Raw genomic sequence first — 15,799 nt, 5'->3', positions numbered from 1 at the left:
TTCTCCCAAAAGAAGCCTCAGCCAAGGCAAAAGTATCAAATTTGTAGAATTTGGAAAAAGTATGCAAAGAGAACCATGTTACCGTCTTGCAAATCTGTTCCACAGAAGCTTCATTTTTGAAAGCCCAAGAAGAGGAGACAGCCCTAGTGGAGTGAGCCTCAGGAGGCTGCTGTCCAGAAGTCCCATAAGCCAAACAAATCAAACTTCTCAACCAGAGAGACAGAGAAGTAAAAGTGGCCTTCTGACCCTTACGCTTTCCAGAGAAAACAACAAACAGGGCAGAAGATTGTCAAAAATCTTTAGTAGCTTGTAAGTAAAATCTTAGAGCCCGCATAACATCCAAGTTATGCAAAATACGTTCCTTTTGAGATGAAGGATTAGGACAAAAAGAAGGAACAACAATTTCCTGATTAATGTTTCGATCAGTCCGTGTTATTTACAGATTCTTTATATGTTCAGGAACATAAAGTCTTTTAGTATGAGTTACCTTATCTTCTTATTGTAACTGTTACATTCGTGGCTACTTGTTGCGATGGTGAAACAGCACTGCCGCATGTGTTTTTTGGCGTCTGACGTCACAGTCCTGTGTCTGTGATCAGGTCCAGGAAATTACCTTATTGATATTCACGGTTCTTTATTTGAGAAATAGTGCATCCAAAAGTTCCTGCACTTAGTGCTATGCACGCAGGGAACACAACTTGGGAAACAAAGTTATGCAATGATAGTAAGATGACAATTGAAGATGAAAAAATAACCCGGGTTACTCAGCCTCAATCTTTGTTTCAGACTGGAGATGATGATGATTATACACTTTTAGAGTTTGCAGATAGATCACAAAAGATCAGATATGTAGATAGGTCACACAGATCAACACGTTTCGCTCTATACAGAGCTTTATCAAGATCATCTTGTTCATACTTGTTCTGGGTCACAACAAAACTGTTAAGTCTACAAAACATAATTTATGCTTACCTGATAAATTCCTTTCTTCTGTTGTGTGATCAGTCCACGGGTCATCATTACTTCTGGGATATAACTCCTCCCCAACAGGAAATGCAAGAGGATTCACCCAGCAGAGCTGATATAGCTCCTCCCCTCTACGTCAGTCCCAGTCATTCGACCAAGAATCAACGAGAAAGGAGTAACCAAGGGTGAAGTGGTGACTGGAGTATAATTTAAAAGATATTTACCTGCCTTAAAAACAGGGCGGGCCGTGGACTGATCACACAACAGAAGAAAGGAATTTATCAGGTAAGCATAAATTATGTTTTCTTCTGTTATGTGTGATCAGTCCACGGGTCATCATTACTTCTGGGATACCAATACCAAAGCAAAAGTACACGGATGACGGGAGGGATAGGCAGGCTCATTATACAGAAGGAACCACTGCCTGAAGAACCTTTCTCCCAAAAATAGCCTCCGATGAAGCAAAAGTGTCAAATTTGTAAAATTTGGAAAAAGTATGAAGCGAAGACCAAGTTGCAGCCTTGCAAATCTGTTCAACAGAGGCCTCATTCTTAAAGGCCCAAGTGGAAGCCACAGCTCTAGTGGAGTGAGCTGTAATTCTTTCAGGAGGCTGCTGTCCAGCAGTCTCATAGGCTAAACGTATTATGCTACGAAGCCAAAACGAGAGAGAGGTAGTAGAAGCTTTTTGACCTCTCCTCTGTCCAGAATAAACGACAAACAGGGAAGAAGTTTGGCGAAAATCTTTAGTTGCCTGTAAGTAGAACTTGAGGGCACGAACTACATCCAGATTGTGTAGAAGACGTTCCTTCTTTGAAGAAGGATTTGGACACAAGGATGGAACGACAATCTCTTGATTGATATTCCTGTTAGTAACTACCTTAGGTAAGAACCCAGGTTTAGTACGCAGAACTACCTTATCTGAGTGAAAAATCAGATAAGGAGAATCACAATGTAATGCTGATAACTCAGAGACTCTTCGAGCCGAGGAAATAGCCATTAAAAACAGAACTTTCCAAGATAACAATTTTATATCAATGGAATGAAGGGGTTCAAATGGAACACCTTGTAAAACGTTAAGAACTAAGTTTAAACTCCATGGCGGAGCAACGGCTTTAAACACAGGCTTGATCCTAGCTAAAGCCTGACAAAAGGCCTGGACGTCTGGATTTTCTGACAGACGCCTGTGTAACAAGATGGACAGAGCTGAAATCTGCCCCTTTAAAGAACTAGCCGATAAACCCTTTTCTAAACCTTCTTGTAGAAAAGACAATATCCTAGGAATCCTAACCTTACTCCAGGAGTAACGTTTGGATTCGCACCAGTATAGGTATTTGCGCCATATTTTATGGTAAATCTTTCTGGTAACAGGCTTCCTAGCCTGGATCAGGGTATCAATAACCGACTCAGAAAAACCACGCTTTGATAAAATCAAGCGTTCAATTTCCAAGCAGTCAGTTTCAGAGAAGTTAGATTTTGATGTTTGAATGGACCCTGTATCAGAAGGTCCTGTCTTAGAGGTAGAGACCAAGGTGGACAGGATGACATGTCCACTAGATCTGCATACCAAGTCCTGCGTGGCCATGCAGGCGCTATTAGAATCACTGATGCTCTCTCCTGTTTGATTTTCGCAATCAATCGAGGAAGCAGCGGGAAGGGTGGAAACACATAAGCCATCCCGAAGTTCCAAGGTGCTGTCAAAGCATCTATCAGAACCGCTCCCGGATCCCTGGATCTGGACCCGTAGTGAGGAAGTTTGGCGTTCTGGCGAGACGCCATGAGATCTATCTCTGGTTTGCCCCAACGTCGAAGTATTTGGGCAAAGATCTCCGGATGAAGTTCCCACTCTCCCGGATGAAAAGTCTGGCGACTCAAGAAATCCGCCTCCCAGTTCTCCACTCCCGGGATGTGGATTGCTGACAGATGGCAAGAGTGAGACTCTGCCCAGCGAATTATCTTTGATACTTCCATCATTGCTAGGGAGCTTCTTGTCCCTCCCTGATGGTTGATGTAAGCTACAGTCGTGATATTGTCCGACTGAAACCTGATGAACCCCTGAGTTGTTAATTGGGGCCAAGCCAGAAGGGCATTGAGAACTGCCCTCAATTCCAGAATGTTTATTGGAAGGAGACTCTCCTCCTGATTCCATAATCCCTGAGTCTTCAGAGAATTCCAGACAGCGCCCCAACCTAGCAGGCTGGCGTCTGTTGTTACGATTGTCCAGTCTGGCCTGCTGAATGGCATCCCCCTGGACAGGTGTGGCCGATAAAGCCACCATAGAAGAGAATTTCTGGTCTCTTGATTCAGATTCAGGGTAGGGGACAAATCTGAGTAATCCCCATTCCACTGACTTAGCATGCACAATTGCAGCGGTCTGAGGTGTAGGCGTGCAAAAGGTACTATGTCCATTGCCGCTACCATTAAGCCGATCACCTCCATGCATTGAGCTACTGACGGGTGTTGAATGGAATGAAGGACACGGCATGCATCTTGAAGCTTTGTTAACCTGTCTTCTGTCAGGTAAATCTTCATTTCTACAGAATCTATAAGAGTCCCCAAGAATGGAACTCTTGTGAGAGGAAAAAGAGAACTCTTCTTTTCGTTCACTTTCCATCCATGCGACCTTAGAAATGCCAGAACTAACTCTGTATGAGACTTGGCAGTTTGAAAGCTTGAAGCTTGTATTAGAATGTCGTCTAGGTACGGAGCTACCGAAATCCCTCGCGGTCTTAGTACCGCTAGAAGGGCACCCAGAACCTTTGTGAAGATTCTTGGGGCCGTAGCCAATCCGAATGGAAGAGCTACAAACTGGTAGTGCCTGTCTAGGAAGGCAAACCGTAGATACCGTTGATGATCTTTGTGAATCGGTATGTGAAGGTAAGCATCTTTTAAATCCACTGTGGTCATGTACTGACCCCTTTGGATCATAGGTAAGATTGTCCGAATAGTTTCCATTTTGAACGATGGAACTCTTAGGAATTTGTTTAGAATCTTTAAATCTAAGATTGGCCTGAAAGTTCCCTCTTTTTTGGGAACCACAAACAGGTTTGAGTAGAACCCTAGTCCTTGTTCCGACCATGGAACTGGATGGATCACTCCCATTAATAACAGATCTTGTACACAGCGTAGAAACGCTTCTTTCTTTATCTGGTTTGTTGACAACCTTGACAGATGAAATCTCCCTTTTGGTGGAGATAATTTGAAGTCTAGAAGGTATCCCTGAGATATGATCTCCAGCGCCCAGGGATCCTGAACATCTCTTGCCCAGGCCTGGGCGAAGAGAGAAAGTCTGCCCCCCACTAGATCCGGTCCCGGATCGGGGGCTCTCGATTCATGCTGTCTTTGGGGCAGCAGCAGGTTTCCTAGCCTGTTTGCCCTTATTCCAGGACTGGTTAGGTTTCCAGCCTTGCCTGTAACGAGCAACAGCTCCTTCCTGTTTTGGTGCAGTGGAGGTTGACGCTGCTCCTGTTTTGAAATTCCGAAAGGGACGAAAATTAGACTGTCTAGCCTTAGCTTTGGCTTTGTCTTGAGGTAGGGCGTGGCCCTTACCTCCTGTAATGTCAGCGATAATTTCTTTCAAACCGGGCCCAAATAAAGACTGCCCCTTGAAAGGTATATTAAGTAATTTGGACTTAGAAGTAACATCAGCTGACCAGGATTTTAGCCACAGTGCTCTACGTGCCTGTATGGCGAATCCAGAGTTCTTAGCCGTAAGTTTGGTTAAATGTACTACGGCCTCCGAAATGAATGAATTAGCTAGTTTAAGGACTCTAAGCCTGTCCATAATATCGTCTAGCGTAGATGAACTAAGGTTCTCTTCCAGAGACTCAATCCAAAATGCTGCCGCAGCCGTAATCGGCGCGATACATGCAAGGGGTTGCAATATAAAACCTTGTTGAACAAACATTTTCTTAAGGTAACCCTCTAATTTTTTATCCATTGGATCTGAAAAAGCACAGCTATCCTCCACCGGGATAGTGGTACGCTTAGCTAAAGTAGAAACTGCTCCCTCCACCTTAGGGACCGTTTGCCATAAGTCCCGAGTGGTGGCGTCTATTGGAAACATCTTTCTAAATATTGGAGGGGGTGAGAACGGCACACCGGGTCTATCCCACTCCTTAGTAACAATTTCAGTTAATCTCTTAGGTATAGGAAAAACGTCAGTACTCGCCGGTACCGCAAAGTATTTATCCAACCTACACAGTTTCTCTGGTATTGCAACGGTGTTACAATCATTGAGAGCCGCTAAGACCTCCCCTAGTAATACACGGAGGTTCTCCAATTTAAATTTAAAATTTGAAATATCTGAATCCAATCTGTTTGGATCAGAACCGTCACCCACAGAATGAAGCTCTCCGTCCTCATGCTCTGCAAGCTGTGACGCAGTATCAGACATGGCCCTAGTATTGTCAGCGCACTCTGTTCTCACCCCAGAGTGATCACGCTTGCCTCTTAGTTCTGGTAATTTAGACAAAACTTCAGTCATAACAGTAGCCATATCATGTAATGTTATCTGTAATGGCCGCCCAGATGTATTAGGCGCCATAATATCACGCACCTCCCGGGCGGGAGATGCAGGTACTGCCGCGTGAGGCGAGTTAGTCGGCATAACTCTCCCCTCGCAGTTTGGTGAAATTTGTTCACATTGTACAGATTGACTTTTATTTAAAGTAGCATCAATACAGTTAGTACATAAATTTCTATTGGGCTCCACCTTGGCATTGGAACAAATGACACAGATATCTTCCTCTGAGTCAGACATGTTTAACACACTAGCAATAACTTGCAACCTGGTTATAATCTTTTTTAGCAAAAACGTACTGTGCCTCAAAGAGGTACTTAAACGATTAAATGACAGTTGAGATAATGAACTGAAAAACAGTTATAGCATCGACTTTAAAATAACCCAACTTTTAGCAAAGGTTTGTTCCCATTAGTAAATAACAATAACTAAATTTGACATAAAAAATTATAGAGTAACGTATTTATTCACAGTCAATATAAAATTCTCACAGCTCTGCTGAGAGAATGTACCTCCCTTCAAAGAAGTTTGAAGACCCCTGAGATCTGTCAGTGAACCGGATCATGCAAGAATATAATAGTAGCTGACTGGAAATTTTTTGATGCGTAGCAAAAGAGCGCCAAAAACGGCCCCTCCCTCTCACACACAGCAGTGAGGAGAAACGAAACTGTCACAATTTAAAGCAGACAACTGCCAAGTGGAAAATAATGCCCAAACATATATTCACTCAGTACCTCAGCAATGTAAACGATTCTACATTCCAGCAAAAACGTTTAACATGATAATATTTATTAAAAGGATTAGTGACCTTTAACAGAGTAGTTCCGGTGAAATACCATTCCCAGAATACTGAAGTGTATACATACATGTCATTATAATGGTATAGCAGGATTTTCTCATCAATTCCATTCAGAAAATAAAAACTGCTACATACCTCAATGCAGATTCATCTGCCCGCTGTCCCCTGATCTGAAGCCTTTACCTCCCTCAGATGGCCGAGAACAGCAATATGATCTTAACTACTCCGGTTAAAATCATAGTAAAAAACTCTGGTAGATTCTTCTTCAAACTCTGCCAGAGAAGTAATAACACGCTCCGGTGCTATTGTAAAATAACAAACTTTTGATTGAAGTCATAAAAACTAAGTATAATCACCATAGTCCTCTCACACATCCTATCTAGTCGTTGGGTGCAAGAGAATGACTGGGACTGACGTAGAGGGGAGGAGCTATATCAGCTCTGCTGGGTGAATCCTCTTGCATTTCCTGTTGGGGAGGAGTTATATCCCAGAAGTAATGATGACCCGTGGACTGATCACACATAACAGAAGAAAAATGCTTTTATTTAAGATTCATTATTTTCAAAAGCAATTAAATCCATGCTTTTTCACACTAAACACGCACCTGTACTTGTTTTGGCGTGGGCTCCTTCTTCGGTCCTTACTGTTGTGGTAATAAGGGCAGGCGTAACCCTGGCGACATAATCGAGGAGGCTTCTTACATTGCTCTGTCTTGTAGTGTCCCAGGACATATGTGGTATCTAAACACAAGAGAAGGGAGATAAAGCTCTATGACTTGCTTGCACACACCTCTTACACAATTTGGACTCATTAAGACAGCATCAGCGTTTATGACCCCCCAATATATATATATAATATATTGTCAACACAACATGCTATCCCCCAAGACAGAACTTGCTGTGATCTGAGATATCAGGCAGAAAATGCAGCATGTTTGCAGAAAACAGGACACATGCAGGAACTGTTAGAGCTTTTGCTTTGTAGCGCTGCTAAACATCAGGCTGTCAGAGTAAAGTGATGTTTGAAGCGAACAGTCAAATATGGAGAAGTGCTACAAAGCTGTGCACTAATTGATGACTGGCTTTTAGGGATTTTTTTCAAACCCACCCCCCTATACTTTCCCAGTCTGCAAAGCTGTGACTCCCAAATGTAAAATGATCTTGTGAGCAATGCACCTTTTCAATTGCTACATTATTACCTTATAATTATGGGATGTTAGACCAAGAGCAAATCAAACAAATATATTCATGGGACGTAAAAACTTTTTTTTTTCTCTGCAGCTAATTTGCACTGCAATTTTCAACTGCCTTAAAGGGACGTAAAACCCAACATTTTTCTTTCATGATTCAGATAATGTCCTTTTAAACAACTTTCCAATTTACTTATTTTATCTAAATTACTTTGTTTTCTAGGTATCCTTTGTTAAAGAAACATAGAACCTACCTAGGTATCCTTTACAAAAAAGCAAAAGCAAATTGAAAAGTTGTTTAAAATTGAATGATCTATCTGAATCATGTAAGAAAACATTTGTGTTTCATGTCCCTTTTAATGCTATACTCATAGGTCAGCCTCTTCCAAGCCGTGTATCAATCTTTCTTTTTACAGAAAACAAAAAAATTACTACAAAATTTGAAGTTTTTAAGGATTGGGACAGAAGAAAAAATCAAACTGTTCAAGCAGAGATTCTGAAAAAGTTTTCCTATGTTACAGACTTAAGGCAAAGGGGCCAATTTATACACCCTGTATTTACCCGTTTTCGCATGAGCCTTCAGGCTCGCCAGAAACAGGAGTTAAGAAGCAGTGATCTTAAGACCGTTGCTCCTTAACTCGTCCACCACCTCTGAGGCGACGGAAACGATCGGGCTGATTGACACCCCCTGCTAGCAGCACAAGCATTTCACTAGAATTTATCGATGTGCGGCAGACATGATCCGCTACAGCGGTCAACTCGCACTTTGATAATTCGGCCCCAAATACTGCATATAAGAGCTATAAGGTACAATTGATCATAAACAGAATTTCTCACCCTGCCATCGTGGTTCCTCTCCCAGGATTTTTTCTATCATGGCATGGCTGGCAGCAACAGCCGTTTGTCCTTCAATGCTTCCATCTAGGGTTGGCTGCCCGTTCTGTAAAGCTTCCATTGCCTGCAACTCCCTGAAGAGGGAATATTGAATAAGAATAAAGCACTGAACTATGTCAGATATACATAGGGAAGGTATGGGTCATTTTTTATAAGAATATATTGTTTGTGTAACCCAGTTTAGAATGTTGGCAATAAAGTACAAATATGTACCATTTACATATTAGACTAACATTTTTTAAAACAGAAACATTAACCTTCAATATTTTCCTGTGACATACCAGGTACATATCAGGTCCCCTTTAGGTTCCCATGCTGCACCTGGTAGACTGAAACAATATAAAACAAAAAGGTACATAGCTGTATAGAGGAAAACAATATTTTATTATCATTATCATCATCAATTTGTATAGTGCTGCAAAATTCTGTAGTGGTGTGTGTGTGTGTGTGTGTGTGTGTATGTATATATATATATATATATATATATATATATATATATATATATATATACTGTATATATAAATACACACACATATATACACACACATATAAACACACACGTCAGATAAAGATCTATAAAGCAGAATAATCAGTACATTGCTCTTACCTGATATCGTAAACAGGGGAGCGCAGGTCATGGGGGCCGTGGGCAAAGGCGCAATGCTGACCATTTTTGGTGCAATGACCTTTGGAGTCAGTCTCGTGGATGCAAATGCCAGTCTTGTAGTAACGAAGGTGATACCTTCTCTCTGTATCTCCTGTTGTTCTGTGTAAAAAGGGGCATCTGGGAGAAAGAAGAGACGGCAAAATATTTAAGGGAAAAAAAAAAAAATTATGTAAGAACTTACCTGATAAATTCATTTATTTCATAGTGGCAAGAGTCTATGCGCTAGTGACGTATGGGATATACATTCCTACCAGGAGGGGGCAAAACCTCAAAATGCCTATAAATACATCTCCCACCTCACTCATACTTCAGTTTAACATGTAGCCAAAAGTAAGGAGTAAAAAAAGGGAGTAAAAAGCATACAAAAAGAGGAACTGGAAAAAATGTGCTTTATACAAAAAAATCATAACCACAAAAAAGGGGTGGGTCTCATGGACTCTTGCCACTATGAAAGAAATGGATTTATCAGGTAAGTTCTTACATTAATTATGTTTTATTTCATGTAAGTGGCAAAAGTCCATGAGCTAGTGACATATGAGATACAATACCCAAGATGTGGAAGTCAAGGAGTCACTAGAGAGGGGGGGATAAAATAAAAACAGCTAATTCCGCTGAGAAATTAAATCCAAAAAATAATTAAGTTTTCTTAAAAGATTCAAAATAACTCAATTTAAAGGCATTAGAATAAAGCTGAGACAACTGCCTGAAGAACCTTTCTACCAAAGTCTGCTCCTGAAGAAGCAAACACAAAAAAAATGGTAACATTTAGTAAAAGTATGCAAAGAAGACCAAGTTGCTGCTTTGCAAATTTGATCAACTGAAGCTTCATTCTTGAGAGCCCAAGAAGTGGCAACTGATCTAGTAGAATGAGCTGTAATTCTCTGAGGCGGAGACTGCCCCGTCTCCAAATAAGCTTTGTGAATCAAAAGTAACAACCAAGAAGCCAGAGAAATAACAGAGGCTTTCTGACCTTTCCTGGAACCAGAAAAAATAACAAATAGACTAGAAGTCTTTCTGAAATCTTAAGTAGCCTCCATATAATATTTCAAAGCTCTTACCACATCCAAAGAATGTAAAGACCTTTCAATAGTATTCTTAGGATTAGGACACAAAGAAGGAACACCATTTTCCTTATTGATGTTGTTAGAATTCACAACTTTAGGCAAAAATGTAAATGAAATCCACAAAACAGCTTTATCTTGATGGAAAATCAGATAAAGAGACTCACAAGAGAGAGCAGACAATACAAAAACTCTTCAAGCAGAAGAGATAGCCAAAATAAATAACACTTTCCAAGAAAGAGAGAATACATAGGCTCAAAAAGAGAAGCCTGTAAAATTTTAAAAATCAAATTGAGACTCCAAGGAGGAGAAATAGATTTAAAAACAGGTTTAATATGAATCAAAAGCCTAAACAGAACAGTGAATATCAGGAAGTTTAGCAATCTTTCCACGAAATAAGACAGAAAGAGCAGAAATGTGTCCTTCCAAAGTATTTGGCAGACAAAACCTTTATCCAAACCATCCAGAAGAAACTGTAAAATCCTAGGAATTTTAAAAGAATACCAAGAATAATCATAAATTGAACATCATGAAATATAGGTTTTCCAAACCCGAAAATAAATTCTCCTTGAAACAGACTTTCGAGCCTGTATCATAGTGCTAATTACCGAGTCAGAGAAACATCTATGACTAAGCGTTCAATTTCCATCCCTTCAAATTTAGAGATTTGAAATTCTGATGGAAAAACAGCCCCTGAAACAGAAGGTCTGGCCTTAAAGGAAGTGACCAAGGCTGGCAACTGGACATCCTGACAAGGCCCGCATACCAAAACCAGAGAGGCCAAGCTGGTGCTATCAGAAACACATAAGATTGTTCCATTATGATCTTGGAGATCACCCTAGGAATAAGAACCAGAGGCGGAAAAATGTAAGCAAGTTGGTAAAAACCAAGGAACTGCTAAGGCATCCAACATCCCCGCCTGAGGATCCTAGTACCTGGAAAAAAAAAACTTTTTTTTTCTTTTCTTCTGACGGGGAGAGTCCACAGCTGCATTCATTACTTTTGAGAAAACAATACCCAAACTATAGAGGACATTGAATGCAAAAACCGTGCGGGCACCACAAGGGCACCACAGCCTGATATAACCCAAACACCCGATAAAAAAACTGCGTCCACAGACACAGAGCGGACAAAAAGGAAGAGGACCCAGTAACTGCTAACCAGAACCATTCAGAGCCTTGCTAGAGACCACTCAGATCCCTAGACTCCACTGAGCACAAAACCTCTGAAGAGACAAAAATCCCTCTGACTCGAAGCCCGCCAAGGAAAACCCTCTCCATGACCAATGGGAACACCAAAATTCCCCTCACAATCTTGAAGAAGAAGAAGGAAGATCAGATAAGGAAGTCCGAAAAGACCACCAAAACAAACCCCCCAAAATTAGGGACAAACCAATGAAGAAGCCCCTAGCATAACTCAAAAAGGAGCGAACTACAAGACTGTATTAGGAGAAAATTTGCGCAGAAAATACTCTGACAGGAGTAGCAACAGAAGGAAAGTCCCAGACCACCTCCTACATGGATCCCAAGGAACCAATGAGCAGTCCTAACCAGAACTGAAGTCCTAAAAGGACAAAAAGTAGAACACTCTCCCTTATCCCAGAGCGCTATCCAGCCCTAAGAAGCTGAACACCCGAGGGTCAAGATAGGAATATCTGTTTTCGCCCCAGTCAGAAGCCGCAGGCTTCCATCTGATAGGCGGTCCAACTAAGCGTCAAGCCTACAAAAACTGGACAACAAGGTAGATAGGACATTCGTACCAGAACCATCCAGGGAGAGAAAAAAAAACTCTGAAAAACAGTGCGGATCAACTCCCCCTCTATCAGAACACCAGGAAGGGAGGACAGCACCCTGACCAAGAATGAAAAAAACAGCAACTCACAGAGGCAAGGTACCACCACAAGGCCTTCCATGTAAGGTAGGAGCGCTCAGAAGCCCCTTATGATACAAGGTCAATGCTCAACAGAACAGTCAGAATTCCTGACCCCTACTCCGAGCAAACAGTCGCAATACCGACGCGACTAGTAAAGTCCAAAGGACTAGGGAGAACAAAAATTCCCCTTAATGACCAGGAATTAGCAACAAATCTCCAGCCACGAGATCCCCCGGAAAAGGAAAGAGGAAGAGGCAGAGGCATGAACCCCCAGAGAGACTAGCTCGGGTTCCAAAATACCTATCTTCTTTTCCCTTCAGAATTGGAGGGGAAGGAACCCTCAAGCAAGAGAGACCTTCAACTAACAAGTATCAGAATGGTATGCAACATGAAAATCCAACCTACCAGATGGACACAAACTCATGACATCCTGCACGCAAAGCAGGGAGACAAACCCCACTGAACTCCGGGATCAGAGGAGGAAAACGACCTCCGTAGTAGCCAACAGGATCAATGCAGTAGATCAGATTCTCCCAATAGAAGGAAATCAGAGACCCAACAACTTGCTAAAAGCTGCAACTGGTTTTCAAACTGCATATCCGCTTGCTAGGCAGCTAAGGAAGCCCTCCGGCTACTACAGCCAGCTCAGTAGAAAAATTCCCATTTCTCCAGAAGGAAGAAAAAGAAGCCGCCAGTAGGAACAAGGATTTCTTCCCCGGATCGGGAAACCCAACCTGCTACTGAACTGGCCAGATCAAACGTCTATGAGATCTGAAAAACAAAGTAACCAAAATGCACAGTCAAACACCAGGACTAGATTAAAAGACCGGACACCCGGAACCAAACAAATAACCCTTGAGTACTCCACTGAAGATGACCTTGCACCAAAGTTGATGCAATTGCAGTTATGCCCCCACGGGGTCTTAAACCCCAACAGGCCTCTAAGATCCACCTCACCAAAAAAGACGAAGGCAGGACCCAAAAGAGATCAGAACTCAAATCAGAAAGTAATCTCTCTTTGAGAGAACATGACAGTCTCTAAAGTCTCCGGGGGCCCCTACTGTTCAAGGAATTGACGAATGAACGAGCATCCTAAAACTCCTAGCAGGCGACGGAACTCAACCGAATCGCCCAAGCAGGGGCAACCGAACATATGTAAAAGAGACAGCATACAATCCCCCAGATCCCAAAAATTATAGGATCAGAAAAGGATATCGTAAGAAAACGGACCCTAAGGACTGGAATTCCTCCATCAGAAGACAGCAAGACTGACCCCAAGGCAAGGGGTAACGAAGTACACAACCTTGACTATAAGGAAGAGGCCATGTTGAAAGAGATCGGGACTAATCAGGACAATGCAATCCGGAAGCACCATAAAAGGAGAGCCCCCCCCCCAAACCAGGTACGGAAGATGTCTATGGAGAGATCTGAACCCCCCCCCCTCCTCCTCGAAGGGGAGAACCAAAGGACCTCAGGAACCTCAAGAATACAATCATAGCAGGGTCCGTAACCCCAGCTAACCCTGCTAGCTATGCAGGGACAGGACACCACGACTGAAAACAGCAAACATCAGACGCCCCACCTGGATGAATAAATTAGGACCAGCCTAACATCTAGGATAGAAGGGCCTCCATAACTTGTAGAACAAGAAAACAACTACTTAACGAGAAGTAAGCAAACTCAGAACCCAAACAGGACCAGCCCGTTGTCAAAGGCATAATGTGTCTCATATGGGCCCCAAGTAACATAAATAACTAGTACCCAATTTGGACCAGCCTGATACACAGGGCGTGACAGAACTGTTCAAGGCCACTGAAAGGTCTAAGCCCTAGTAGGGCTAGACTAAATGAACAGACAAACAGTAGACATGTAGGCTATGAGACCTAAACCTAAACCATGTCATAACTCCTCTTTTCTTTTTTATATATATATATATATATATATATATATATATATATATATATATATATATATATATATATATATATATATATATATATATATATATATACACATACATAGCTTCCGCGGAAGTATAGCTATCGCGACCACAAAACCGCCAGTATCAAATCCCAGAGAAGAAAAAGTTTTCCAATGGGAAAAACTTCAACAGTCTTGAGCCTACAAAAAGAAATAAAATACATCCTAACCAGATAAAATTAAAGGAAGGCAGCAGCCGCAGGTGAACGCCCAGGAAGAATGGACACACTAACAGGACCAGCCAGTCAGAGACCTGATTCCCCCTAAAAGCTCAGAACTGGGAATGAGATACACAAAGAAAAAGGTAGACGACAAGGAGAATGATCTTCATCCCCCCCACTCGTCTAACACTGCTTGCCATCAGGGGCATAAGACTGACGAACCAACCACTCGTCCGAATTGGGTTCCCCTAACGCTGCCAACACATGCCTCAGCAGGACACGAAGGTGCGCCAGTCTAAATCGGAAGGCAAGACTCTCCTCCGCCGGGGAATCTGACAACCCAGCCCCGAAAGGCTGTACCTCTGAACCCTCAGGGGACACCGCTTCCCCAGAGGGCTGAACCGATACAGACGATCCCACGCCTGACGGGCCCTGGTTAAAAGAACACGGACAAGATCTTCTCGGAAGATGTAAATGCGCCAACGCCATAGATATGGCCATGCGGAACCGTGCAGTAACCCCTGGAGGAAACAAGCCACCTACAGGAGAAGGGGTAACGGCATTTGGGACACCTGCCTGTGTAGCAACCAAAGGATCTAGGGAAAGCGCCTCACGGGATTCTGAATCCTCAGAGGCGGAAGGCTCAGTGGACTCTAAGCTCCCCAAATTGAGAGAAAAAAGCACTCTAAAACGGCATACGGAACATAACTCATGGGGCTGATCACCCGGGCCTCCACATATTGTTCGCAAGTAGCAGAATCTGAATCAGAGACATCCGTCTCCAAAAAAAAAAAATCAGAGTCCTCCATAAGAGACTATCTTGAATCTTCTGACACTTCTCTGCCAACCTCTTGTAACGAAAGGCAAAGAATGACTGGGGGATGAGGGAAGTGGGGGAGGTATTTAAGCCTTCGACTGGGGTGTCTTTGCCTCCTCCTGGTGGCCATGTTGTGTATTTCCCAAAAGTAATGAATACAGCTGTGGACTCTCCCCGTTTAAGAAGAAAAACACATCTATATCCAGGGGAGTGGTCTCTCCATCCAAAGTCTGACGGCTGAGATAATCCCCTTCCCAATCGCAGAAATTAGACAAAAGTTGGATTCCGTCCAAGAAAGTATCCGAGATACTTCCTCCATAACTAAAGGAATGTGAGTCCCTCCTTGATGATTGACATATGTCACTGTTGTGATATTGTCTGTTTGAAAACAAATGTAAAAGTTGTCGCTTCAATAGAGGCCACACCTGAAGAGCCCTGAAAATAGCATGGAGTTCTAAAATATTGATTGGTAACCTCGCCTCCTGCGGTTTCCAAACCCCTAGTGCTGTCAGAGACTCTCAGCTCACCCACCTGAAAAACTTGCATCTGTTGAGAATACAGACCAGGTAGGACGAACAAATGAGGTCCCCTGAACAATAAGGTTATAGTCCAACCACCAAATCAAAGAGAAAAGAGTGTTGAGATTATGTATATCAGTTGTGATATCTGAAAATAATCCCTGCACCCCATGTACATAACCACTGAAGGAAATAATAGAGACTGAAGGTTTAGACAAACTAAAATTAACTTAATTCGTCTCTAGTCTATCAGAGAAAGAATCAGACACTAAATCTTATTTGGAAACCTAAAAAGGTGACCCTTGTCTAGGGAATCAAGAAACTCTATTGTAAATTGATCCTCCAACCATGTCTTG

At 42.3% G+C, this 15,799-nt stretch overlaps 1 protein-coding gene across 3 annotated transcripts in view; it reads right to left on the bottom strand.

Moving 5' to 3' along the window:
* Window positions 1-15,799, bottom strand: part of UNK (unk zinc finger) — a 527,926-nt gene that overhangs the window by 437,670 nt on the left and 74,457 nt on the right. For 2 of the 3 annotated variants that reach the window (XM_053709121.1, XM_053709114.1), the window contains exons 3-5: window positions 8,975-9,151; window positions 8,311-8,441; window positions 6,889-7,024 (exon numbers count right to left, since the gene is read on the bottom strand). In XM_053709121.1, the coding sequence (XP_053565096.1) occupies window positions 6,889-7,024; window positions 8,311-8,441; window positions 8,975-9,151 (444 nt within the window). Of the gene's footprint in view, window positions 1-6,888; window positions 7,025-8,310; window positions 8,442-8,648; window positions 8,697-8,974; window positions 9,152-15,799 lie in introns of all 3 variants that reach the window. The other variant, XM_053709109.1, reaches the window with a different exon arrangement.

This window comes from Bombina bombina, chromosome 1 (genome assembly GCF_027579735.1).
Source record: "Bombina bombina isolate aBomBom1 chromosome 1, aBomBom1.pri, whole genome shotgun sequence".
Classification (NCBI taxonomy): Eukaryota; Metazoa; Chordata; class Amphibia; order Anura; family Bombinatoridae; genus Bombina; species Bombina bombina.
The sequence above is the reverse complement of the archived record's forward strand: the minus strand, read 5'-3'. Positions and strand labels throughout refer to the sequence as shown.